The following is a 27,038-nucleotide window of genomic DNA, read 5'->3' as shown; positions in this document are numbered from 1 at the left end:
TGCTTTTAAATACAATGTCTAGGTTTGTCATAGCTGTCCAAGGATAGAAGAATAGGATAACATTAAAAGTGGTGGGGCGGGGAGGGGTGGGGGGGGAAGGGCCGGGCAGCAAGGACTTTGGAGCCAGGACAACTGCTCTTCTCCTAACTGAACAGGTGACATTTGGCAAATGACCTAACCCCTCCACACCCCTCACTTTGATCTGCTGGAAAAAAACAAAGATGAGAGTATCATCTTAGAAAATGAAACCATCAACATATAGGCTCTGGCAGAGCTCAGCACACAGCAAATTTTGCAGAAACGCGTTCTCTTATTTCACAAGCTGTTAGGCAAAGTTTTATCAACTGTAGTGCCCAAGATAATGTTCATAAGATGGTTAGCACAGCAGAAAAATTTTAAAGGTCAGTGAAAAGATATTTGCAATAGAGTAACCACCTGAGAACCAAAGAGACTGAACATTGCAAAGTCAACCCGCTCGAACAAGCAAACAGTGAGATGAGAACCAACTGGAGCCCCAAGACTGACGCACAGGAGAGGTTTCTTTTAAAAATAGCAACTGGCTCTGGTAAAGATAATGCACCACATGTGAACACATTTGGCTCTTGCTCTTCACCCACCCCTTTGTTTTCCACAAAAAGAAGAGACTCAAAGAAGATTCCTTCTGAATGTGTATCACCATTTATTGTAGTTTGCGTTAGGAATTGAACAGAGGACATTGTCTGTGGAGTCGCGGGGGGAGAAAAAGGAAAAGGAAAAGAAAGTATGTTTTGTAGAATTCATTTTTTCAAAACACTTTATGGTTTCAAAATCCTCTTTTACCCCAAAGGAAATTCAAGAATTCAAGTATGGTAAGTGGGGAGCAGTAATGCAAAAAGTCTTTTACGTTTATGTGCGCATGTGTGTGGGTGTGTGTGTCTGTGTGTGTGTGTTTTACAAGCAGACATACTTCCACATTTCTCGCACCCTTTTTTGCTTTGGTAAGGCCAAGCCCCACAGGACACATCCATACAAACAACCCTGCCTTGAACTCAGAGACTCAAGGGTTGAGGAATTTATTTACCCTCATAGAATAACTGTAGAGATTTAGAAATGTCACAGAGCATTAAAAGAAAAACCCAACGCCCCAACACCCAAACCATAAGACATGAAATCCTGATACACTTAAATGCTTCCTTTGCTGCAGCTGTTCCTCAGATTCCTGATAGTGGGCTTACTACAAGGACCAGAGCAATAAGATACTCTTCATTTTGTTTAGAATAATTAGAAAAAAAAAAATTAAGGGACATTTCAAAAGAAAAATAAAAATAAAAACTAAAATTCAAATTCTGAAAATATCTTGCCTCTTTTATTAATCATGTCATCTAACACCAATTAAAAAAACAAATACGTGAATATGATATAAAAATACGATCCCAGGATTAACACTTGTTGCAGGCACAGTTATCTCACAGAATATATGTTTGGAGGGCCAAGGAAAGGAGTTTATTTTTGTTTTTGCTTCACTTAAAAAAAAAAAATCCACAGCAGTGCAAGTAGGATCAGGAATAGGGTAGGAGAGGGGAGATTCTTTAGCAGCAAAATGTCCAAGGTTCTCTAATCACAATCAAAATCAACGGATACTGGATTTAGTGGGGGAAAAAAAAAAAGATGAAAGGGATGCTGCCCAGACCCATTCGTCATCAATCACTAAAAGACTTCTGCTGCAAAAGCCCCAAATCGTGACATATGAAGGACGTGTTCTACTACACAAGCAATCACCAAGTGTGTCCTTCAGGCTTTGACCACGTTTGTCACTTAAATATATGTACAGGAATTGGGCTCCTCCTCTTGTTCACGTCCTTTCAGGTCTCCACCATTTGGTCACTCGGGGTGGGCTCATGGTGTATTTTGCCTCCAATGTTCGAACAGCATGTGCACCATCACTCCAGTTTGCCTTGCTGGCCTTGGCTGTTTCCAGCAGAAGGTGGGCAGGCAGGTGGTTTAGTGATCACTGTTCTGTTTCTCTCTCATCCACGCGTGAATCTGTTCTTTCAGTTCTGGCACTGAGAAAAGAAAAGGAAAGAATTAATGCCCTGGATGGGCTTTTCTTGAGAGATGATGCCTGCAGTTCAGGATAAAGAAAGGGCATTTATACCCTCAAGGAACTGAAGACTGACGAAGAGGACATGAACAGTAAAGACTGGAATTCTATAGTGAAAAAGAGCAAAGAATGTTTTGTGTCTTTTCCATTACAAAGTGTTAGAAACCATGGAGTGTCTGGATTTGTTAAATTTCCCCATTTTGGTTACTCTCTGATACAGGATTTTTGGCCCCACTGCTCGGGACAGGTGTAGGCATTGCGGTTCAAGCTCTGCCCTCTTCTACCTGGTTCCAGCATGCTCTCTGTCAGCGTCTGTCGGTTGAAGGGGTCCGTGGGGGAGTTCAGCAAGTGCCGCAGGATGATGGAGCGGTCCATGATGGTGCCAGAGGGCAGTCGCACGGGGTCAGTCATCAGGGTGTCCATTAGAGGGTCTACAGAGACAAAGCAAAGCAAATTCTAATCAAACAATAGCGCCTAAAACTGAAAAAGAATACAAAACAAAGTCCCTCCTATCAGGGAAAAATACAGCAGCAACCAAATGGCCCAGACCAGGCCCCCAAGTTTAGAAGGAAATCAGCATTAGATAAAAGCACACACTTGGCCTTTTGCAGAGGGGAAAGTACCCTTTGTCAGCTACTGGGAGGAAAGATTAGAGAAAAAAAGACAGTAAGACAGACACAGCAGCAAGCAGCGAAGGTGGCAGGCTAGAATCAACCCTTTCTCCTTGTACTCCTCACAATTCTTGAAACATATGAATCCCTGCCTGCAAAGGCAAGGCTGACCTTAGAATTTCCAGGGCTGTTATCTGGTTTGAAATCAGGCTAAGGATTTTTTCCCCCTTGTCATTTATAATATGAACTAAAATTAGGCAACGGTAATTTCAATTTCAGACCAAGTCTCAAAAAGCAAGGAGAGCACAGAACATCTTCTAATGTTACAGGTTTCAGGTTAAATCAAAGAATTTGGTACAAGAAAAGTGGCTCCACTCACCTCTGAACTCGTCTGGGGCATCACTGTAGTCAATTTCTGCGCGTGCATTCTTAGCCACAATCTCCTCTACTTTCTCGGCCAGAAGCTTGAACTTCTCTATCGCTATGGTGGATTTGATTCCCGCCTTCCGCATTTTTGAAATAACTTCTTCAAACAACTCTTTGCTGTAGGATCTCTGCAAACGAGGAAAGACAATGTTAGATGTAAATATAAATGGAAAAAAGAAACCTGCAGAAAATATCCAAAGTAGGCTCTGTTTTCTAAAAAAGCCCTAAAATTATAAATACATATAAATATGCTTTGACATGGCTATAAATACATAAAGACTGGGCTAATCCAAACCAAACTGTACAAGGTCATTACTTCTGGAAGGGGCTTTAGGACTGAGGCAAATCAGAGGAATTAAAAAAAAATTTAATTACTTTTACAGTAAACATGCATTTCTCTCAAAATTTTAATATTAAAAAGAAAACGAAATCTAGTCTAGTTTAGTCATCGTAAGGCACTCAGATGGTAAAGAATCTGCCTGCAATGTGGGAGACCTCGGTTTGATCCCTGGGCTGGGAAGATCCCCTGGAGGAAGGCATGGCAACCCACTCCAGTGTTCTTGCCTGAAGAATCCCCATGGACAGAGGAGCCTGGCGGGCTACAGTTCATGGGTCGCAAAGAGCTGGACATAACTGAAGGACTATGCATAGCACACAGAGACCCAATACCCTGCAAGAGGAGGTAGATAGTTCATTTCTTTTCCCTAAAGGTAAACATGGTGAAAACAACCCAAACAGAGTTCATAATCAACAGGAGCTTTCTCCCATTCTTTGATGGTTCTTTAAGATCTTTTAGTTTAATGCTATTAAATGTCAGAGGCTCTGCGGATGGGAGCAGACAGGGATTGTGCCTGTGAGAGTGGGAGGGATGAACTGCAGGGCAAGCCCCACCATAGATCCAGGTGACCCTGGGCTTCAAACCTGGCTTCACCATCTACCCACTGTGTGGTTTTAGGCAAGGCTCTAACTCTCCTTAGCTGCAGTCTCTTTGGGTGTAAAATGCTGGTAGTAACATCTACCCTACAGGTGCCTAATTTATATCAATCACTGCCATTTCAAAAGAGCAAAGTATATCATATTTGGCTCTTAGGCAAAAACACTGGTCACGTGCCACTTTAGTGATACAAAGATAGGCAGGGTATGATTAAATCAGTGTGATTTCTAAATGAGGATTCACAAGAACATACATCTGTGGGATGAATTCATCTTAGTACTTGCATTTTCTCAGAATGCTGGATTCAAAGCCCTCAGTCTTCCTTCTATCCTTTTTTAAACTTCAGTTTCTAAATAAGTGCACACGCTCACTTTCTCTCTCCATACACACCGATGTCCCTTACTCAATCCATGTGGGAAAAGATCAAAGGACCAAGTGTTTTTCTTTTTGCCTGGGCCTAGCAATAATAGTGGGAGAAGGCAGTGGCACCCCACTCCAGTATTCTTGCCTGGAAAATCCCATGGACGGAGGAGCCTGGTAGGCTGCAGTCCATGGGGTCACTAAGAGTCGGACACGACTGAGCGACTTCACTTTCACTTTTCACTTTCATGCACTGGAGAAGGAAATGGCAACCCACTCCACTGTTCTTGCCTGGAGAATCCCAGGGACATGGGAGCCTGGTGGGCTGCTGTCTATGGGGTCGCATAGAGTTGGACACGACTGAAGTGACTTAGCAATAGCAGCGGCAATAATAGTTATAGTTTTCTGAAACTAAATTACTACTTTAGTTCAACAGATACTTTATTTGGTATCTACTTATTATGAGCCAGGTAAGCCACCATCCCCATCCCCTAGGGCTTCCTTGATAGCTCAATTAGTAAAGAATCTGCTTGCAGTGCGGGAGACTGCAGTTTGATTTCTGGGCTGGGAGGATCTGCTGGAGAAGGGAACAGCTACCCACTCCAGTACTGTGGCGTGGAGAACTCCATGGACTGTACAGTCCACGGGGTCGCAAACAGTCGAACACGACTGAGTGATTTTCACGTCACAGGGAAATAAACGGCCAGAAGTTCACACTCAGATGCTGAAAGGGCAAAAACGCACAGGGTGGCTGCTGCTGTCCACACTACTGTGATGATTCACCTTGAGTGCCTCAGTCCATCTGGTGTTCTTGAAAACATCACCCACTCTATTTCTCGAAAGAAATTTTGGATTTTCCTGGCAGTACAGTGATTAAACATTCTGTGCTCCCAATGTAGGGGATATGGGTGTAATCCCTGGTCAGGGAACTATGATCCCACATGCCACGTGGCACCCCCCAAAAAAGATGATTGAGTTTTTAACTGACTGACTTGTGCCTGCTGTTGAGTCAACTTCTAAGATGTAGCAGTGGATAACATTATCAGAAATCAAAGGGCGCTTATGATAAGGGGACATGGCATTCAGTGTCAAAGAGCAGCAGCATCAATTAATCAAACAAATACAGATTACTGAGCTGCTGCTTCAAGTTCAGCATGAATGGGACTGAGAGGAATCAAAGATGTTGTCCTTGACCTCAAGGATCATACAGAATGAATACAAAATTAGATATAAAAATATCTGTAAATTATGTATCTGATGTAGGTCTAGTATCCAGAAAGTATTAAAGAACTCACACAGAATATATAAAGAACAAAATAGAAAGGATCCAATTTCAAAAATGGATAAAGGGGAATTTCCTGGTGGTCAAGTGTTTAGGACTCCATGCTTTCACTACCGAGGGCCTGGGTTCAATCCCTGATCGGTGAACTAAGATCTCACAAGCCACTTGGTGCAGCTAAGGGGGAAAAAAAAAATGGATGAAGGACTTGAATATATAGTTCTCCAAAAAAGATACACAAATGGCCAGGAAGCACTTGTCATTAGGGAAATGCAAATCAAAACTACAGTGAAATAGCACTTCACTCCCACTAGGGTATCTATTAAGAACAAAACAAAACAAAAAAAACACCAGAAAATAGCAAGTGTTGGTGAGGATGTGGAGAAATTAGAACGCTCATACACTACTCGTGGGCTTGTGGGACTGTTAAACACAGAATTACCATATGACTCAGAAATTCTACTCCTAAGTATATCCCAAATAATTGAAAATAGGTATTCACACAAATACTCTGTCTGACTGCTTTGTAGCCCCATGAACTGTAGCCCACCAGGCTCCTTTGTCCATGGAATTCTCCAGGCCAGAATACCGGAGTGGGTAGACATTTCCTTCTTCGGGGGATCTTCCCGACCAAGGGATCAAACCCTGGTCTCCTACTCTGTAGGCCAATACTTCACAGTCTGAGCCACCAGGAGACATGGGTTCAATCTCTGGGCCAGCAGGATCCCTTAGCCACAGGGCAACTAAGCCCCATGTGTCGCGACTACCAAGCCTGAGCTCAACAGACCATGCGCTGCAACATGTGAAGTCCACGTGTCACTATGTTCCCACAATAGAAGCCACTGAAACGAGAAGCCTGTGTACTGCAACTAGAGTAGCCCCTGCTCTCCGCAACTGGCGAAAAGCCCGTGTGTGGCAATGAAGACCCCTCAAAGCCAAAAATAAATAAATGTGAAAAAAAAAAAAGGAACTAGGTACTGATACATGTATAAAATAGACGAACCTTGAAAACATGCTACATGAAGCCAGACACAAAAAGTTACAAACATTGTATCATTCCATTTACATGAAATATCCAGAATAGACAAATATAACAATAGGTAAAATAAAGACAGAAAGCAGTTTAGTGGTTGCCAGGTGCTGGGGTGAGATGGGATAGTGGCTACTGAATGGATACAAGACTTCTTTGCAGGAGTGATAGAATGTTCTGTAACTAGAGAGGGGAGGGTTGTCCAACACTGTGAATGTAATAAATGCCACTGGATTGTACACTTCAACATGGTTCATTTTGTGTTATGTGACTTTCACCTCAATTTAAAAAAAAAAAAGGTGCATAGGAGAAGTGAGATTTCAGGTGGGCTCTTTACTATCATTATTTTTTCACGAAGCATGGTGTTAACAGACAGTGCTCCAGGAGCATTGGATTGCCATCCATCTGTCCGGAAAGCACAGGGAGATGCAGCCCGGGACACGGCTCCCAAGTCAGGCTAGGACCTCTCTTCTAGGCTCTCCAGACTTTGGGCAGAGCTGCCCCCACTTTCTCCCATCCTGGCCAGGGGCGCTCTGCTGAGACCTGAGTGTAAAGCTCAGGGCTCCTTGTAAAGCTCAGTGTCTCCTGTCACCTGTCCTGGGCACCTGTCTTCCACCCGCTCTCATGCGTGGAAGGCTCTCTGCTTCTTTTCTTGCTTGGCAGCCACTTTTTTCTTCCTTTTGTCTTCCCAGGAAAATAAGACACACCAGACGGAACCAGAGCAAATCAACAGCACTGCCCCCAAAGGAGATAACAAAGTGCTACCATCTCCCTGGAGCCTTCCAGTCTTCCATCCTTCTGCCCCTCCCCGCCACTCAGATTCTCTTCCAAAACAATCTAGTTGGCAGGTCATTGGCTTACAGCCAACATAAATGGAAAGTGTCCAAAAATCAAGACAAACATCATACTGTACAACGCAGCAAAAAACCCACTTAAAAAGCGTTCTTCTCTCCATGGTGTCACCAGCACTTGTGTGGTTGCTTCAAGAGTCTGGAAGAACAAGGCTACTGAGACATTCAAGCAGACCTCAGTGCCACCACCAGCCACCACCAGAATCCACAGGCATTACCAGGGAGTGTGGATGGTTTACTGGTCAACGAGGAAGGCAGTAGGAGGCACCCCTTTGGTTTTCACTGTCTCACGGGGTATGCTGCATTCATTCACACTGCAAACTTTGTGTTAAATTAATTTCTTGTGTTGTGGCAGCCAGAGTAAAACCTACCAGGAGAAGAGGGAGCAGGCTAATGACCCTTTGGAGTCCCTGACTGTAAGAGTGGCAGAGTCCCTGGGGACTTCTCACATCTGACCTCTGGCTGGGCTGAGAGGCCCCGTTCTAGTCGGCCTGCTGCCCAAGGCGGATGCCCTGAGCTCACATGGTGAGCGTTTCCATTTCCTGTCCCTCCTAAGACTACCGTTTATCTTCCATTTCTAAATATATGTAGTATTATACAGTCGCAGACGGGAGAATCATTTTAGCATCTCCTCAAAATAATTGCAAACACCTAACCTGTTCCTTTACCACTACTTTTTTTGCAGAAAAATTGCTTTAGACGTATGTGTTTTTTTTCCATTGCAGGCACTTTGTCAAGACCACATCTCTTGCTTATATCTAAAAGTACCTACTATGTATGTGGCGTATGGACTCAATAAAGCTTTTACTGGAAAAAAACAAAAAAGGACCTGCAATTTCCCTATTTTGACCTTTAGTTGATATGTAAGTAAAGAACCTTCTGGAGGGGACTTTCTTGGTGGCCCACTGGTTATGATGCTGTGCTTCCAATGCAGGGATGTAGGAGATGCAGGATCGATCCCTGGTTAGGGAACTAAGATCCCACATGCCATGCAGGGCAGCCAGTAAATAAATAAATAAATAAACAACAACAACAAACCTTCTGGAATTCCTAGTGACAGTTACCCTGAGAGATGAGTAATATCTGGAAAAACAATGTGAACAAAGATGGAAAGATGGAAACGAACATGGAACGTTGGGGCATCTTAAGCAGAGAGCAGAGAAGTTGACAGGGACTCAGGGCAGACACTGGGGTGGAGCCCTGTCTCTGCCCCACGCTAACCATATGGCTCTCTAACCTCTGTGTGCCTCCGAGGGCACGAGGAATCCAAGGGAACCTGTATCGCAGGATTTTGTGAGAGTCACAAGTGAAAACATGAAAGGTGGTTAAACCCTGACATGTGGTTAATAACCATTAGTTACTAAGGTGCTGAAGATGCTGCAGGACAGAGGAACGTGGAGAGAGAAGCCCTGTAGGAGATTCTGAAAAATTTAAAATCAAGGCTGGACTGGGGTTGCTGGGACTAAATTGGAAGCTGTGGAAATGAAAACCACAAAATGGACGTGATCACCAGGACCCAAGGAATAAGGGAGGGAAGGTTGTAAAAGTAACAAGCAAGGTCTGAAACCTGGAACCAAAGAATTAACAGCAGCACTGAAGCTAAAGAGACTCCCTGAGAAAACAGGGTTTCTTTTGAGCTTAAGAAATTTGTCAAGCAAGGCCCTTAACATGACGGGTTAGAAACTCAACTGGAAATGGATCTGAGGGCCAAATCTGCTGTTTACGTCCAAAGCAAAATAACCCGTTCATCTCCATTTACATCAGACAAGTTTCCCTTGCCGCTGTGGCTGTTATTTGTTTACATCCTAAAAACTTTCAAAGCTACATTTTGCTAAGTGTCCCCTTCCTGGATTTCCAGTGGGGAAAATCCAGAAACAGAGGGATGTGCATGGAGTCTGCCAGGACATCCACAAGGAAGCAAACTCAAGTCGCCCGCCCCCCAGGCACTGACCTGGTCGTCAGCGATGGCTTTCGCGAACCGGGCACAGTCCAGCTGCAAGTAAATATCGGTCAGTTGGTCCAACAGCTTCTTTGGTTCAAAGCCATATTTCTCGGGGTTTTCAACTTTCAGGTCACGGCACTTCGGGCCACAGAGTTGCTGAAGATTGAAGTTCAGCATCGCGGCCAATCGGGGTCCAAGTTCCTAGGGAATCACAAGATAACGGGACAAGTCAAGCTGTCAAGTAAGGAGGACCAAACACTCCCCTTTCAGCAACTTCAGGGCCAGGAATTGGCAGGATAGACGTTCAAAGAATCCCTTACCTGTGCTACATCATATAAGCTGAAGAAGGACATTCCATTCAGCGTTCTCTTTACCCTCCATTTCTAAGCCAACAATTCTAATGCTTAATAGAATGCTGCAGCCTGATGAAATATTTATAAATACCAAAAAAGCAACCTTTTCTTTAAATTCATGTTTTTAATTACAAAAACAACAATCACTTTGAATTTGCTGAGAAACAAGTCACAAAAGTTTGAGTCTGCTCTCTCAGCCATCATTTTAGGTATTATCTTTTTATAAATTTCAAATGTTCCTGGCAGTTTAGACAATATGCACCATTCTCATTTATCAGATGCAAAGAGCCGAGAAATATAAAAGAGAAGATAAAATCTGTCTTGAATAGTTTTAAAATCAAGCCGGTGAAACAAAACAAATGAAACAACTAGAAGATAAGTATGAAGTAACATGCTATAACCCCACTAGATGATACAGTACTACTACAAGTGAGCATACACTGCTTTAAGGAAACCTGAGGGGAAAATCTCACTTCGAGAGTATTAAACAGTGGCCATGAGTCTTGAAGGGTTCTCTTTAAGGAACAAGGTTTTCATTAAATTTAATGATGGGATCTATACAAATTCAACTTAAACTTGGCTTTTAAAGGACCTACTCTTGCACAAAGTAAAGTACTCTGTATTTTTTTTTTTTGATAAATATATATTCTTTAATCTACTATTCTTTACTGAAGTATGATGGAATGTCATCCCTTGGGTTAAGATGAATATATCCATGCTATTATTCTACAAACACTATCATTTTTGATCCACAATTTCTGCTAAGTCGCTTTAGTCATGTCCGACTCTGTGTGACACCATAGACTGCAGCCCACCAGGCTCCCCCGTCCCTGGGATTCTCCAGACAAGAACACTGGAGTGGGTTGCCATTTCCTTCTCCAATGCATGAAAGTGAAAAGGGAAAGTGAAGTTGCTCAGTCATGTCCGACTCTTAGCGATTCCATGGACTGCAGCCTACCAGGCTCCTCCGTCCATGGGATTTTCTAGGCAAGAGTACTGGAGTGGGGTGCCATAACTTTTAAATTATTAAAAAAAATTTTAATTGGAGGATAACTGCTTTACAATGGTGTGTCAGTTTCTGCTGTTCAACATGAATCAGCTATACATATACATATATCCTCTTCCTCTTGCCCCTCCTTCCCCCACCATATTCTATATTTAATTGTTAAGAAACTGTGAGATAAAAGAGTGATTAAGAATAGACTATAACTGGTCATTTTTCTTTCTGAAGTGGGAGAGTTTTGTGTTAACCAGCCAAGACCAGCCAAGAAGGTGAAAAGAGGATAGCAAAGGAAAAAGAAAGATGATGGCAGGCAGAGGCAAAGACTGGGGGCAGAGACCATGACCCCTGTGTGTGGATGGCTCCGACCAGTGAGCAGATCTTGAAAAAAATTAATTTTAATTGACATGAAAATATTAGACTTAGCTTTCAATAATTTCCTTTAAAAATGAAGAATTTAGAGCTAACAGAAGGCTTTATGATAATTTAGTCTCAAATGATATCTTTAAATATTTCTTTTTATTTATTTATCTGTTTGGCTGTGTGGGGTCTTAGCTGTGGCACAAAGGATCTTCGATATTCGTTGAGGCACGTGAACTCTTAGTTCAGGCATGGGGGATCCAGTTCCCTGACCAGTCTCTCTGCATCGGGAGCTCGGAATCTTGGCCACCAGACCACCGGGGAAGTCCCTCGAATAATTTTTACAGTTTCCGGCCCTCTGAACAATCACATGGCCCTGCCACTGGAGCACCTGAACATAAAATACAACATGACTTAGAGCAGGGACTGGCAAATTCCGGGCTGTAAGACAAGTCTGGCCTGATACCTCAGTTGAGGCAGTCACTGGAACACAGCAACAGCAGAGTTAGTAGCTGAGACAGACTGTGTGGCCCACAACATATAAACTATTCACTGTCTGGCCTTTACAGAAAAAGTTTATAGAAACTCCATTTGCAAGGCTTTAAGGGAAGCAAGTGTCTGAAGTACCTTGTCTAAATGAGTTGCCACGTTCTTATGCTTTTAATGATGCACTGTTTGCTTCATGTTCTGCTACTCCTGTGCTGACATCTATTTATGAAAAGACATGAAATGGAAAGGGGACAGGGGAGGGGGCCCATCTCGTGAGCTGCACCCAGGCCAGAGTGTGGTGAGAATCCTGAAGGTAAGAGTAAACAGGGAGGGGACTTTCCTGAGGTCCAGTGGCTGAGGCTGTGTTTCCATGCCAGGGGCATGGGTTTGATCCCTGGGGAACTAAGATCCCACATGCTGTGCTGTGCATCCAGCTTTGACTTCTTGAATGTAACAAAGCTACACTGAAGAGAACCAAAGATCTTACACACTGTCAATTATTTCTACTTAATAAACTCTAATTTCCAATTGATGTCACTTTATACTTTTCTTATAAATAAAACACAGGAACCAATAATGATAAAAATATGCCACAGCTTCAACATTAATAATCCAATGTGCTGTCTCAGCAGAAAGTGAATTAGAAGTGACTGCCTGCAGACCTCAGTGTATCAACAGAGTGCTGGGCGTTTCAATCAGCATAACTGGGAACAAACTCAGTGACAGAATCTAACTGATATGTGACTGTGACGCTAAAACACCCAGAATTTCAATGACGACTATATTTAGTTCTAAGTTGATAGGCTCTGAATGTTGAATCCAACAGACAAAACAAATACCCCGAAGGTTCTACTCACGGGTCTCAGGAACGGCTTCTGGACCTGCTTGGTGAGGATATGGAACATGTCCACCGTCTCCGTTGCCAGGGCAAGATAGGAGCGTGAAACGCGCTCGTCCTGAGCGAGCTGGGACTGGCGAGCCTGCTGCTGATCCTGGGGAACAGTGAACAGAGGCCAGACACATCTCAGTACTAGTCACCAGCTCACCAAGCTCCAAGTGCAAGGGAAAAATACAGTCAGCTCATTACTAGGGAAGTGTGTTATACAGCCAACAGACTTGGGGAATCACAGAACCACCTATATGGCAAATGTTCCAGATTACTGAGGTTTATTCCTTTTGCCATCAGACAGTCTTAGGACTTTGAAGAAGGTGACCCTGGCACATGATTTAATGTACACAAGACTCAGTTTTCTCAATGACAAAAAGAAGTCACCATCAACCTCTATGCAGGATGAAATAAGTGATGTTGTACTTGATACACACTGGGGCCTAATAAAGGACATTCATTGTCCTTAATAACAACCTTTACTTAGTCACCATTATTTTGAAAACATGAGATCTGTTATGCTATGACACTGAAGTCTGTAGGTTTTGCCATGACGCCAAGGGCCTGGAGATGGCTAAGCTTTTGAACCATGTCTTTCCACACCGGTCAGGCTGTCAGCGTGCTTGCCTCAGGCTCCATCCTCCTCCTCCTCCTCCTCTGACAAGAGGCTGGAACATGAGATAACAAGGTGGATTTGACTCATGGGTAAAGTAAGATGGAGCAGAGAAGGCTCTGCAAGGAATAAAACATAGAAATATCAGGATGGGTTTACATTCTTACAGTTGCTCAGAGGCCAGCTTACTTTGTGTTGGGGGAGGGAAAATAGCTGCGAGAGCTGATGGAGCCACAGCAGTACACCCTGGGAAAGTGCCTGGAGGAGAACCCACATCAGTGTTGCATGAGCTGCCCAGTGCCCTCTGGACAGGACCGAAAAGGTGAAGCAGGGGGATTGGACAAACAGCAAAGCGAGAACCACCTCAATGTGTGTCTGGGTGTCTTGCTCATTTATCAATCACGGGGCCTCTGTTAGGGGATGGAGCACAGAATACGACCAAGAAGGCTCCCTACCTCATGGAGCTTAGATTCCAGTTAGAGAGACAAGCAATAAACAGACACTCACCCAAACAGATGCCTAATATGTCTGATAATGATTAAGAAAAATAAAGCAGGATAGCAAGGAGGAAGAATGTGCTGGGGTCAGGGTGCTACTCTGGAAAAGGTAGTCAGGGAAGTCCTCTCTGAGGAGGTGACATTTAAGAAGGCAGCTAAAGGAAGTGAGTCAGCAAAAATCCAGGGTAAAAGCACTCCAGGTGGAGGGAACAGCAAATGCAAAGGCCCTGCTGGTTGGGGGAGAAGCAAGGAGGCAGGTGTAGCCCAGGAAGAGGAGCGAAGGGACAAGGGTAGGGCCGATAGTGTATGCCCAGGGAGAATTTGGGAAGCCTGGAAGGGCTATGAGCAGAGTGGCAATGAGAAGTTGACAGAGAACTTCCCTGGTGGTCCAGTGGTGGAGACTCTGCACTTACAATCCAGGAGGCACAGGTCTGATTCCTGGTCGGGGAACTAAGATTTACACATGCCACGAGGCACAGCTGAAGGAAAAAAAAAAAAATGAGGCCAACTGAGATTTTAACACCATCCTTCTGGAGTGGACACCAGCAAGGGTGAGGGCTGAGAGACCACGGGAGAGTCTCCAGGTAAGAGACGGTAGTGGTCTAGAGGTAGAGGAAAGAGGTCAGACAATGAATATATTTTGAGATAGAGCCTAGCGGCATTTGCTGAGACAGCAAGAGGAATCAAAGAAGATTCCACAGGTGCTAAGCCAGAGCACTGAGTAGAATGCAGTCCTCATTTTCTGAGACAGGGCAGAGAAGATCCAGAAAACAACTTCTGGACACAAGTGGAGATCCTATTAGAACCCCGGGCAGAGGCCAAGTCAACAGCTGGTTACATAAGCCTGAATCAACTTATATAAGCCTGAATCAAGAGTGAGCCGAGCTTGGGAGGCACATTTTGGAGTCTTTAGGATACAGACAGTTAAAGCCTTGGAATAGATGAGATCGGTCTGCAGCTGTTTTCAACTAGGGGCATCAGGTACTGTGTGGGAGTATTTCCGGTTGCCTGATAACTGGAAGTAGGAGGGACACATCACTGGCATTAAATGGGCATGAGCTGGAGATGCCCTGCAGCATCTGGGACAGTCTCTCCTGACAAAGAATTACTCTTACGTCAAAACCAACCAGCACCCTCACCAAGGAACACAAGAGAAGGCAACTGAGGTCTGAGCACTGAGGAGGAGCAGGCAGGGAGAGGGGAGGCAGGAAGTGATTTCAAAGCCAAGTAGAACTGGTTTCTGAAATAGCATTCGTCAGAGATTATGTATGCCCTTTCCCCATCCATTAACACAGGAAAAAATCAATAGTATGTGCTCAGTTGTCTCATAAACAAAAGCTCTTATGATAAGCACTGGCCTTGGAGAAGATAATGTGCTTCAGAGCCACATCCCAACATCGACAGCATAAGCTGGTCCAGCAATGGCATCATGAGCAACATCAAGCGGGCATCCCAGGAGCGGAGAGAAAGGTGAGACTTTGCAGCTCCCCTAATGGGGAGCCAACTATGAGGGAGTATTTGGACAAGACCTCCTTCAAAGGATGGGTAAGAGTTTAATACCTAACAGCAGAAAGTACAGCATTTTGGACAGGAGTGTCTCAAGGCAAATAAAACTACAGAAGCTGCACATCCTGAACGCGTTCTCCGGGCTGGTCCTGAACCAGTCCTCGCCATCCACCATCTCTCCTCACAATTTTCCTTAAGGTAGGCACTACTCTGACTTACGGGCCAGGAAACAGAGACGATGAACTCAATGAGTGGCAGTGCCAGTTGTCAAACCCAGGTCCCCTGGATTCCAAAGCTGGGGCTCTTTCAACTAGAGCTCATCAGTCTCCCTGGCACATTCTGCAAGGACTGGGGGACCGGGCCACATTGGAGTCGAAGGACTGGTAAGCTTCGGAGGATGGCTTAGAGCCACCTGGGGCTGTGGAGGCTCAGGCGCAGGGCTGACTGCAGCCTGTGTGAAACAGAGAGCAGAGGAGGAGGGTTTGGAGGCCCCGGAGCAAGACAGTTTACGGTGTGTTTAAAAATGAATATGAGAGTGATGAGAAGGACAAAGTGTATCTAGAGGGTGGAAAAAGACGACAACCGCTGCATTATCTCATGAATACAATTAGAGGGGCTTGAGGAGCATGTTGGCATGGACTCCAGACAAATCCAGAAATCATGGACTCTGGGTGAAGCCCCCCAAAAGAGTGAAGTCTGTAGTTGAAGCACTTTGGCTAGAGTAAGATGTAGAATTCTTATCAAAGCTGTGAGAATACTTGGAATGAAAACCTTCCTTAATGTGCTTCAGCACTCGACGTTTGAGGACAGAGGGGCATGGTGGAGTACAGTCACAGGGACGCAGAGTCGGAAACGACAGAGCGACTGAACCACAAGACAGTGTTGTCTCTACGACTTCAGAACCTCGGTAGCTTTTTCATTTTGAGAATGCTACTTACAGTCAAGAAAAAGTAGCTCTCCCTACTTTCTGGAAAGCAGTTCTGATTTTGAATCTAACAAGACCAGGAGCAGAACTAGCCAATATATGAGGCAACTGACAGCTGTCAAGGGCCTAGTAACTGACCAGGGAACCACCTAAACGACTGCAATAAATGTCAGGAGACGGTAGTAGGCGGCCGCCAGCACAGCAAGCATTTCTCATGGAACCTGGCAAGACAAGCCTCTTTTCTATTTATAACTGAACGTAAAAAAAGCAAGATCTATTGAAAGGAAAAACACTCTATCAGAGTCCTTCAGGGTTGTTCACACAGTTGTCTACAGAAGATCAAATCAAATTCTTTTCTAGCAGACAGAATTCTAGAGATTTATTCCCTAGTTACTTTCCTAAATATTCATCAACATATTCAAACAATAAAAGCTCTTCTCCCTAAAAAGCCCTTCACAGTTAAAAAGGCAGAGGAAGTTTCCAGGACACATTCTGAAAGACTTCTCGGCTCATTGTCTGGCTTTAAGTCATGTCTTAAGGTCTCTCCCACTCAAAACCCATGCTCGAATTTCCCAAAAGCCCACAGTGGGGAGACAGCAAGTGCTGGCCAGCCGGTTGCATCTAAGCCTTGAGACTCGCGGAGGCAGCCGTCCGCGCGGGGCCCCACGTGGGCCCCTGCACCGTGTCCTCACCCGGGGCAGCTGGTCCCACTGTTCTTTGTTCTTCATCTCCTCCTGCACTTCGTGGATCCGCTTCAGAGACTCCAGACTCTCATCGAGCAAGAACGTTGTGTCGTTTATCAGCATGTTTATATAGCGGACGAACTGCTTCCCAGAACTGAAAAGCAATTACACGGGACACCGTCACACGTTTACTGGCAGCGAATATGGTGGCAGGTCCCAGAGAAAAATGGCCTCCACCCAAGTGCTACCCACATCACCGCACAGAGCCACCAGCCTTGACACAACTCGATGCTGGGACCCCCGCATCTTCCCTTAGATTTTGTGATTCTTTTATATTAATTGTGATAAGCTCATTCCAGTGATGTGCTGGAGCGACCTGGCATGGTTCCCTCAGAGTCATTGCTAATAACATTCTAGAATTCTGTGAGCAAATTCCCTTGGCAGCTTCAACTCTGGCATCGGTGGAAGTACTTACACCCTGGAAAACCAGCAAGTGCTGACTTCTAGCACCCCCAGCTCCAGAGAGTGGGTTACCAGCACTACCCTGGCTCATTCCCTAAATAATTTTAGAGAAAACACTCTTCCAGGCTAGAAAAAATATGCTTAAGCTCACCAAGATGTAAGGAAAGCACAAATACCCACATATAAGAGAACTAATGACACAATCAATCTTTTTTATAAAGAAGGACACACTTAAGAAAAATTGGAAGCTGTAATACAGTTAAAGTATGATATTAACGTTCTTTATAGAAGCAGAAGCTTCCAATCTTCAGAACCGTCCTGAAAATCCTATTATAATGGACAAACTACCTAGTGAGCTGAGATGGCTTGGTCCATCTATTAGATTCTGGACCTGTCAGATCAGGAGAGAAAAGAGGAACTATTCTTCAGGATCTATTGCTGAGAAATCAGAGGGCAGCAGGGCCTTGCCTTGGGAAGACAAGTAAGTACCTGTTAACAAAGGCAGAGGCCTGGATATCAGGAGACTGGAAATTCAGAATGAACACTCCTAATCAGCACCATGCAGATTGAGCTGTAGGCACGCCTGGTCTCCTAAGCTCACTGCAAGCTTTTGTTGGCATATGCTTCTGAAAACAAGAGCAGCTCATGGAAAGAAAGAACTAACCTAAAGGGTTTACTTTGTAGGAAACTATCAAAGAAATGGCTACTCCACTGGCCATACTTCCACTGTTGCATGGTAATTCAGTTAACAAGTGACAGCTAGGCTTGATCAAGGATTGAATATGAGTCGCAAATATCAGAGTAGATGGGATAAAATTTCTTCTTAAGACTAATTCAAGAAATCAACATTTTCATCTACTTTTATTTTTAAAGCACATTTAAAAATTTTCTTTTTAATTGGAGGATAATTGCTTTACAATGTTGTGTTGGTTTCTGCCATACAGCAACATGAATCAGCCACAGGTATACACACGTGCCCTCCCTCTTGAACCTCCCTCCCACCTCCCACTCATCCCCCTCCCCCGAGGCTGTCACAGAGCACCCAATTTGAGCTCCCTGCGTCAAAGATGTGAGCTTGCTGTGTAACACAGCAAATTCCCGCTGCCTATCTCTTCTACATGTGGCAGTGGATGTGTTTCAATGCTGCTCTCTCAACTTGTCCCACCCTCTCCTTCCCCAATTGTGTCCACAAGTCTGCTCTCTGTGTCTGTGTCTCCACTGCTGCACCTTTAAGTAACTTAGATGGCATTACTAATGTCCAGGTTTAAGCAGTCACTGAAACTTCAGATTGGTAATGAGACAAACTTCATCAAGGTCTAGGCCCTCCCTACAAAGAACATCATTTCAAATGACAGCCTTCACACTAGCTGCTTTTGAACCCGAAGTCCTCCTAACGCTTCTAACTCTAAAGCTTGATTTCAACATATTCAAAGAGTGCTAGAAGATCCCATTTCAGCCATTCTGCAAATTCATGTAATACTGTAATCAAGAAACGCCAAAAAACACAACACTTCATCTCAGAATAGATTCTGTCTCCATGTATACTATGCCCAAAATATCTTGACAAATCTAAAATTCAGCAAAGTCTGGCAGACAGAGATTTTGATAATCCTGCTCACATTTAGCAGAACCATCTGGAAAACTCAGACGAGACTAACCAAACAGTCAACAAGAACGAGCTGGGAAAGCTTTTAAGTGGCTGTTCGCCCTCTGATTTGCAAGAAGGCAAGTGGTGAGATTAGGGGCCCAATACTCACTTGAACTCCTCCATAAAGGTGCCGTGGTGAGCTATGTTTTGCCAAAGGCTTTTAAAAATGGTGCTAATATGATAGCGAATGGTGAACTTGTCGTAGAACTCACTGGTGGCGCCGGTGTGCTCAACGTCTGAAGAAGAAAGACAAGGGACTGAAGGATCTGGACTTTCTTACCTTTCTAAAAGCAGTTATTGCTGCTATAACATTAATAAGTAATATGAATCTGCAAAATCAGAGATGTGATACAATTTTGTTTCTATCTCATACCTAAGGCAGAAGAGAAATTACAAGTGGTTTTGAAGACAGACCTTCACAGTGAAGGAGGGCAATGACCCAGTAACAAAATGAACTGGTCTGGGAAAATCGATGGGCCTCACTGGGCTAGCATCACCAATGACCAAAGCTGAATTACCATACCTCTCCCAACTGTTACTAGTTTATAGAAACTCCACAATATTTCCCTGAGCGGGAAAAAACAACTGGCTTAAATTTTATTAAGGGTAACATATCTATTGAATGTGACTATCACTTTAACTATTTTTTTTTTCTTTTTTCTTTTTTTTTAAATTTATTTATTTATTTTTGTATAACTGACATTTTAAAACATGTATCAAACTAGAGAAAAGCACAGTAAATCTCTATGTATCTCTATGTACTCATCATTCATTTACCAGTTATCATGATCCATGTAGCTTTTAAAATGGAACAAAGATCACACTTCCTATAAAAAGACAAATAGCTTAAGCATGAGAAATTCGTGAACTCATGACAAATTTTAAAAAGAGGGAAAACTGCCAGGTAAAGACAACGGACTTAAGGAAAAGATGCAAGACACTACAAACCCAGGTAGGAATAAAAACACAACATGTTCAGATATTGATCTCCAAGGATATTCATTAAAGTACTATTTATACGGAAGAAAATATAAATAATCCAACACCCAAGGGAGAACGCAAAAAGGTATTTGTGATATAAATCTGTCTGTCAATGCAGCAGACATGAGTTTAATTCCTGGGTTGGGAAGATCCCCTGGAGAAGGGAATGGCAACCCATTTCAGTCTTCTTGCCTGGAAAATTCCTTCACCACAGTCCATGGGATCAAAAAGAGTCAAACACAACTGGACACACACACATGCACACACAAATAAAACCACAGGCCAGCAAAGAAAATATACAGTTTGAGTCCAATCATATTAACAAATACACACACTCGCACACGCGAGATACAAGCAAAATGTCAACAGAGATTCTGAGTGCAGACATTATCAACGAGCTTCATTTCCTTTTTGCTATCTTCTGTATTTCCCAATGAACACTTAATAGGGGCTTAAAAACAAAAAAAATTATTGAAAGATAAAAGGATAGTACCTTAGTATGAAGATCTAAAAGCACCTTTCTTTAAGCTGAACTAAGCATCGTTTTATTAACTGTATAGAAGTGTGAACTGCAGTATGGAGGGCTGACTTAGCAGAGTCTATGGGAGAGAAACACAGGGGGCTGACATAGAGCCTCGCCTCTGCTCTAAATGGCCCAGAACACCTGTCCTGTATCCTGAACACAGCAGAGACTAAGTAACGACCGTGAACTTAGGACTCATACATCTCTTCCAACATTAAAAAAAGCTCATTGCTAATGTTCCCTCAAAACTGCATCAGTCCAAGATGTAATCCCCAAGTCCTAGTTCTTTTCTTCCCCAAACTTTAAACCTTTTATTTTGTATTGTTGTTGTTCAGTAGCAAAGTTGGGTCCGACTCTTTGTGACCTCAGGGACTGTAGCATGCCAGGCTTTCCTGTCCTTCACTATCTCTTGGAGTTTGCTTAAACTCATGTCTATTGGCAACTCACTCCGGTGATGCCATCCAATCATCTCATCCTCTGTCACCCCCTTCTGCATTTGCCCTCAATTTTCCCCAGCTTCAGGGACTTTTCCAATGAGTTAACTCTTCGCATCAGGTGGCCAAAGTATTAGAAAATAACCAATTAACAATACTGTGACAGTTTCACATGTACAGCAAAGGGACTCAGCCCTACATATATATGTGTCTACTCTCCCCCAAACTCCCCTCCCATCCAGGTTGCCACATAACATTGAGCACAGTTCCCTATGCTATACAGTAGGACCTTGTTGGTTATCCATTTTAAATACAGCAGTGTGTACAAGTCCATCCCAAACTCCCAAACTATCCCTTCCCCTTGTCCTTCCCTATTGGCAACCATAAGTTCTTTTTCTAAGTATGTGAGTCTGCTTCTGTTTTGTAAGTTCATTTGTATCATTTCTTTTTATATTTCACATATAAGGAATATCATATGGTATTTCTCCTTTTTTGTCTGTCCCAAGTCCGATTTCTAGAAGGCCTGCAGAGATCTAGATTTCTGCTTCCTGCTCACAAGTCTTCTTGATTCAATAAGCCGCCAGGGCCCTCAAGGCCTTTCCATGTGCTGTTCTCACTGCCTGCCACACTGTGGCTGAGATCTTCCCAGGGTTCCCTCTTTGGTTTTGTTTTCAACATCCCTCCAAAGTCATCTCCTTGAAGACCTGATTGTGCTTCTTAAAAGTAACACCAGGCTGGTGACACTTCCCTGGCGGTCCAGCGGTTAAAACTTTACGCTTCCATTGCAGAAGCTATGGGTTCAATCACTGGTCGGGGGACTAAGATCCCATATGCCAAGTAGTGCAGTACCCCCCCCTCCAAAAAAAAAAACAATGTAGCACCAGGCCCTCCTCTCACACCCACTCTCTGTAAGTATCTTATTTATTGGTTCCACATCTGTTTTCACGCCAAAATGCCTAACTGGCAGTGACAGGGGTTTTGGCGTTTGCATGGCTTGGCCCAAGTGGCAACACGGGAGTTGATGTGTAGTAGCAGCTCCATGCGTATTTGCTGAGCTGGTGATTAAGTCTACTTGGGCTAACACTGTCTTTGCTGACTCAGATCAGTTTGGGAAAGGGAACGGTCTTGAAATTGTCTTGGTTATCAGTGTTCTTCCTGGTTCTGAGTAGCCACGTTTTGAGTGCTAGTCCTTAAGTATCACCTTTGCTCTAGTACAAATAAAATACTCTTTCAAAACTTGGGTTTCCCTGGTGGCTCAGTGGTAGAGAACGTGCCTGCAATGTAAGAGATGTGGATTTGATCCCTGGGTCAGGAAGATCCCCTGGAGTAGAAAATGGCAACTCACTCTAGTGGTCTTGCCTAGAAAATCCCACGGACAGAGGGTCTGGTGGGCTACAGTCCATGGGGGCTGCAAAGAGTCGGACACGGCTGAGCACACTCACACACATTCTGAAACTCAGTTTTATTTCTGGAACAAACATTTGACCTTAAGCACTATCTGAGCTAGACCCTCTCTGGGGTGTAAAAGAGGAGTGTGTTTCAGAGATCAAGCTCTAATTCATGTCTGAGAGCTGGCCGTGCTCAGGAGCCAGGACCTAAACCAGCGGGACTTAATGTGGATTTGCTGGACACATGGGGAGTGTCTGCCATGCCCGCTGTGGGCTCCCCAGGCGCCGGGCCCCAGGGAACAGGTGGAGCACCTGTGCTAATGCCCAACTGCTGAGGTCGCTGCCACTCACTGGCTGCTGACCTTCAGTGAGCTTCTAGATGCTTCTAAGCTTTAGTTTCCTCATTTGTAAGAGGGAGATATTTATAGCACTCATCTTGAGGACTGCTGTGGGGATTAAGTGAAAGGATCAGTAAATATTCAATAAGCAGTGGTTATTATTAGCACGGGTATCATCTTATCATCTACCCGTGATTACAGAGATGGCCCAGGGCCAGAAGGCATGCTGGTTGGTGGCCAAGGAGAAAGGACACCCACCCATCCTCCCACTCCTGGAATCTTTATGGTGTTCCCCTGCCACCCCGCCCCCACCCCGGGCCTCACAGGCAGGAGGCCTAGCCCTGTCCTTTATCCCAAAGCCACAGTGACAAGCCCAGGGCCCTAACTGAGTCCAAAATGCATTTAACTAAAATCTTTTTTGTCTTTTCAATACCAACAACACAAGTTTACTGTAGAATAATGAAGACATCAGATAACTTTTTAAAACAGAAAAATAAAACCACCCACAATTTAACCACTCAAAAACAAACAACTCACTGTTAACATTTTGGTGCATATCTTCCCATACTTTTATCTGTAATATATATTTATGTACCAAAAGGTGGCCACAGTTGACAAACTGTCCCATTAATGGCACTTTCTTTTTATTAACCATTTAATGTAACTAACACTATTTTTTATGGCTCACATGGACCCACTGGATGGATAAATGATAATTTACTTAACTGGCCTACCACTGGCAGGAATTTCTTTTTAATACTTTCACTATTTGTTGCTGCTGTTATTGTTTAGTCACTAAGTCCTGTCTCTTTGCGACCCCATGAACTGCAGCACACCAGGCTCTCCTGTCCTTCGCTGTCTCCCAGAGTTTGCTCAGATTCAAGTCCACTGCGTCAGTGATGCTAATCTAACCATTTCATCCTCTGTCACTCCTTCTCCTTTCGCCGTCAATCTTACCCAGTAACAGGGCCTTTTCCATTGAGTCAGCTCTTCCCATCAGGTGGCCAAAGTATTGGACCTTCGGCTTCAGTGTCAGTCCTTCCACTGAGTATTCAGAATTGATTTCCTTTAGGAAATCATTTGAGCAACCAGATTCCAATAACCCCAAGCCTTTTCCCTTGGTTCCCCCAGCCCCAGGGACAGAGAATGGCTGCTTCCAACACAGATAATCTGTTACTCCAATGTTCCTTATTACCATTATTTTTTGGCTGTGCCCCACAGCATGTGGGATCTTAGCTCCCCAACCAGAGATTGAACCTGTGCTGCCCAAAGTGGAAACGAAGAATCTTCTCCACTGGACTGCCAGGGAGGTCCCCAGATAGGAATACTAAAGTGTCTGGTGTAGATGGCCAATTTGCCGTCCAGAAAGGTTTTACCAAACTACATTCTCAGTTTCACAGCATTGATTCTGCATACTAGTGACAGAAGGGCTGAAATAGGCTTTTGCAGATTAGTTTATTTTCCTAAAACCATTCTAACACTGGGTATTCCCATCTTAAATATAAGTTTGATAGGTGAAAAGAGGTACATCATTTTTTTTGTTTTTTTTTTAAGAAATTTAGGATTACCTTCAATTCAGTGAGGCCTGACCGGTGCAGGGTACCATATGAGGTCCCGTTCTGTAAACAGCTGATGAACCAATTGTACCTGAATGGCCCATGGTCCTCTCCTACCAGGGATAAGAGGTAAGAGAAGGACAGGCGAACCAAGCAAGGGCCTTTTAACCAGGAGTGCTCTCTGCTGTTGCCAAGGTGAGCACGTTAACAAAACTTCAAGGGGCTTGTGGACTTCTTTAGGTTCAAGAGGATACAGGTAGCTTAGGGAAGGAGAGAAATTTCCAAGAGATGACACAAGGTAATAATGACAAAGTGGAAGAAGACAGACAGACTCTTGAGCCTTAGAAGCAGAAAGAATTATGGGCACCATCTCAAAATAAGCAGGAGCAGGTCTTGATTAACTGAGAAGGGATGGCTGTCACTGAACAAAGAAGAACTTTCAATCCACTGCTGCCTCTGTGAACAGCAAGGGACTGTGCTCATGGAGGCTTGGGTTTCTTTCAAGAGCAAGGCGAGCATATTCTGCTAAATGAGTGCCCAGAGCGTGCTAGGTTCAATAGAAGGTAAGAAGGCAGACAGCACATTTCTTTTCCTGAGAAATATACAACTGGAGAAAAACTGTCCCATCAGTACAATCATGTGCCTTTGGTAGAGAACAGGTGAATGCAGCCCACAGGTAACTAACTGGCTTTATGAAAATACATCTGCAGTTGAAAAGCCAAACTACAAATGGAAACTCAGAATATAGTTCAACCAGAAAAGGAAGACCTCCTTGCAGAATGTCTGATACGTTCTCAATCTTGTTCACCAGTGCCGCCCGGCACCTAGGACAGTGCCTGGCAAAGAGCAGACATTCAAATTAGTGAATGAGTGAAGACTTCCGGAGATCCTCCTTCCGTTGGTTTTGGGGGGTGGAGGGGGGAGGTCCCAAGAATAAGCATTTTTAACCAGCTCCCTGTTTCACCCACAGTTTTGAAACTCTGTGTTTGCAAAACTAATGTTGTAAGTTAGAAACTAAAATGAACCGGGTGGTGGTTAGGAATTCACCACCAATGCAGGGGACATGGGTTTGAAACTACTTAAGTCCATGTGCCCTAGCCCCTCCACAACAAGGGAAGCCACTGTAATGAGAAGCCTGAGCACCGCAGTAAAGAGTAGCCCCCACTTGCTGCAATTAGAGAAAGCCCGTGTGCAGCGATGAAGACCTAGCGCAGTCAAATATAAAATGAATCAGGCAATTTCAGATAAAAACATCAATTTGGTCTCAATATAACCCCTCTACCTTTTTATAGATTCCACTGCATTATCAGTGGCTAGTATGTGGTCAGTGTAATGTTTCCACAACTCAAGCGGAAAATAACCAACAGTTTTTGTACTGCTGACAGCGGATTAGCAGGTGATACTTCTATGTGGACACTAGGAGATTAGGTAGCAGGTTTAGAACAACTTCACCCGCTGGTTTTAGACAATCCTGCCCATCTGTACACACCAGGAACATTACCTGTATAAAACTTCATCAGGGAAGGGACCAACAACTTGGTGGAGAGGGGATGGTTCTCGATCATTTCAAAAAACTTCTGGGTCCTTGGCTGAACAGCAGGGTTGGTCATGAACATGACTTCTACCAGTTTGGCCACCAGATATGGATTTCGGATGTAGTTCTGGTTACACAACATCACGACAAGGAACATCACAATATCCTGAGTACAGGGCTCGTAAAGCACCTGAGGAGAGTATCTGAAGAGAGGTGAGAAGGACAGGTAGTGAGCTTTGAGAGGCTCAACGTGGGGGGATGCTGCTGACTAGGCGAGGAAGGGGACAAGGTCGAGGAACCAGGTTGCTGAATTCCCTTTAACTTGTTTATTTTAAGGTGACTATTCACATTATAACTGGGTAGGATTTCAAACCCACTGTGTCTATTGGCCACAGCATGTTACATTAATTTACGTCTTGGAAAATAAACTAAATCATAATTTTACAAAAGCTCTTCACAACCAAAAAGACTTAAAAAAATATTCTGATGGAGTTTTCATTTTTTCAGATTTCAAAAACTACTTATAAACTCAACTGATTTCTTTGTAAGCTTTCTCTAATTTTACAGTTGAGAAAAATATTGGTACAAAATACAGATGTGGGTATTTCTGGCTTTGAATGTTCACTCAGATATTTATAAACTGTTTTCTCCTTCTGTTTCTCAGAAACGCATACTCAGTTATTAAAAATTCAACTCAATTTTCACAGAGTATATTATTACTAGCATTGTTAATCCTGCTTCTGTCTTGAGATATTATTGGAATTGGCTTGGTGCCACAGCTGGATTTATTTTTCCAGTCTCTGGGCAGCATTCAGTGGCATCAAATGGAGGTCTGTAATACCATGTGTACATTAAATATAAATACATATTAGAAATATGTAATATGTGAATGGGACTTACTGTACAATAAAAAATAAAAATTCAGCAACATCTTCTACATAAAACTCAGGCAATGCTGCAAATACCTTGGGGACATCTGAATTTAAAGGCAGTGTTACACTGTCAAAGAGAGAAAAGTACAGGTTACAAAGTGAAACCGTGACACATCAAATTATGAGGATTAGAACCCTACAATTACAATAAGTGGTTCATTCGGAAAAAGCTCTCATTCTATAAAACAACTAAATAAACAGTGCACAGGCAAAGAAACTGCAACCAGAAATGAACAGGGAATCATGAAGATGGGGATGTAAAAGGTGGACATGAATGTTGTTCCTTTTTTGGTTTCCTGTTAAGGTTAATGCAATAAATAAAACGTGAAGGAAATAAAAGTGTCATGTTTGGGCATTTTATGCAGCTCAAACTGTTTTAAGACAATACGGCTACACATTTATTTTTTTGCTTTTATA

General features: G+C 43.6%; 1 protein-coding gene across 2 annotated transcripts in view; it reads right to left on the bottom strand.

The window, feature by feature from the left end:
* Window positions 1–662: 662 nt before the first annotated feature.
* Window positions 663–27,038, bottom strand: part of UBE4B (ubiquitination factor E4B) — a 122,717-nt gene continuing 96,341 nt past the window's right edge. For both annotated transcript variants that reach the window (XM_040263387.1, XM_040263388.1), the window contains 9 exons: window positions 26,590–26,688; window positions 25,657–25,892; window positions 19,045–19,171; window positions 16,835–16,979; window positions 12,573–12,707; window positions 9,523–9,714; window positions 3,071–3,245; window positions 2,365–2,511; window positions 663–2,042 (listed from right to left, as the gene is read on the bottom strand). In XM_040263387.1, coding sequence (XP_040119321.1) covers window positions 1,981–2,042; window positions 2,365–2,511; window positions 3,071–3,245; window positions 9,523–9,714; window positions 12,573–12,707; window positions 16,835–16,979; window positions 19,045–19,171; window positions 25,657–25,892; window positions 26,590–26,688 — 1,318 coding nt within the window. In that variant the 3' untranslated portion in view covers window positions 663–1,980. The remainder of the gene's footprint in view (window positions 2,043–2,364; window positions 2,512–3,070; window positions 3,246–9,522; window positions 9,715–12,572; window positions 12,708–16,834; window positions 16,980–19,044; window positions 19,172–25,656; window positions 25,893–26,589; window positions 26,689–27,038) is intronic.

The sequence above is a fragment of the Oryx dammah genome, unplaced genomic scaffold (assembly GCF_014754425.2).
Source record: "Oryx dammah isolate SB20612 unplaced genomic scaffold, SCBI_Odam_1.1 HiC_scaffold_21, whole genome shotgun sequence".
In the NCBI taxonomy this organism is placed as follows: Eukaryota; Metazoa; Chordata; class Mammalia; order Artiodactyla; family Bovidae; genus Oryx; species Oryx dammah.
This window is presented reverse-complemented; position numbering and strand designations above follow the sequence as displayed.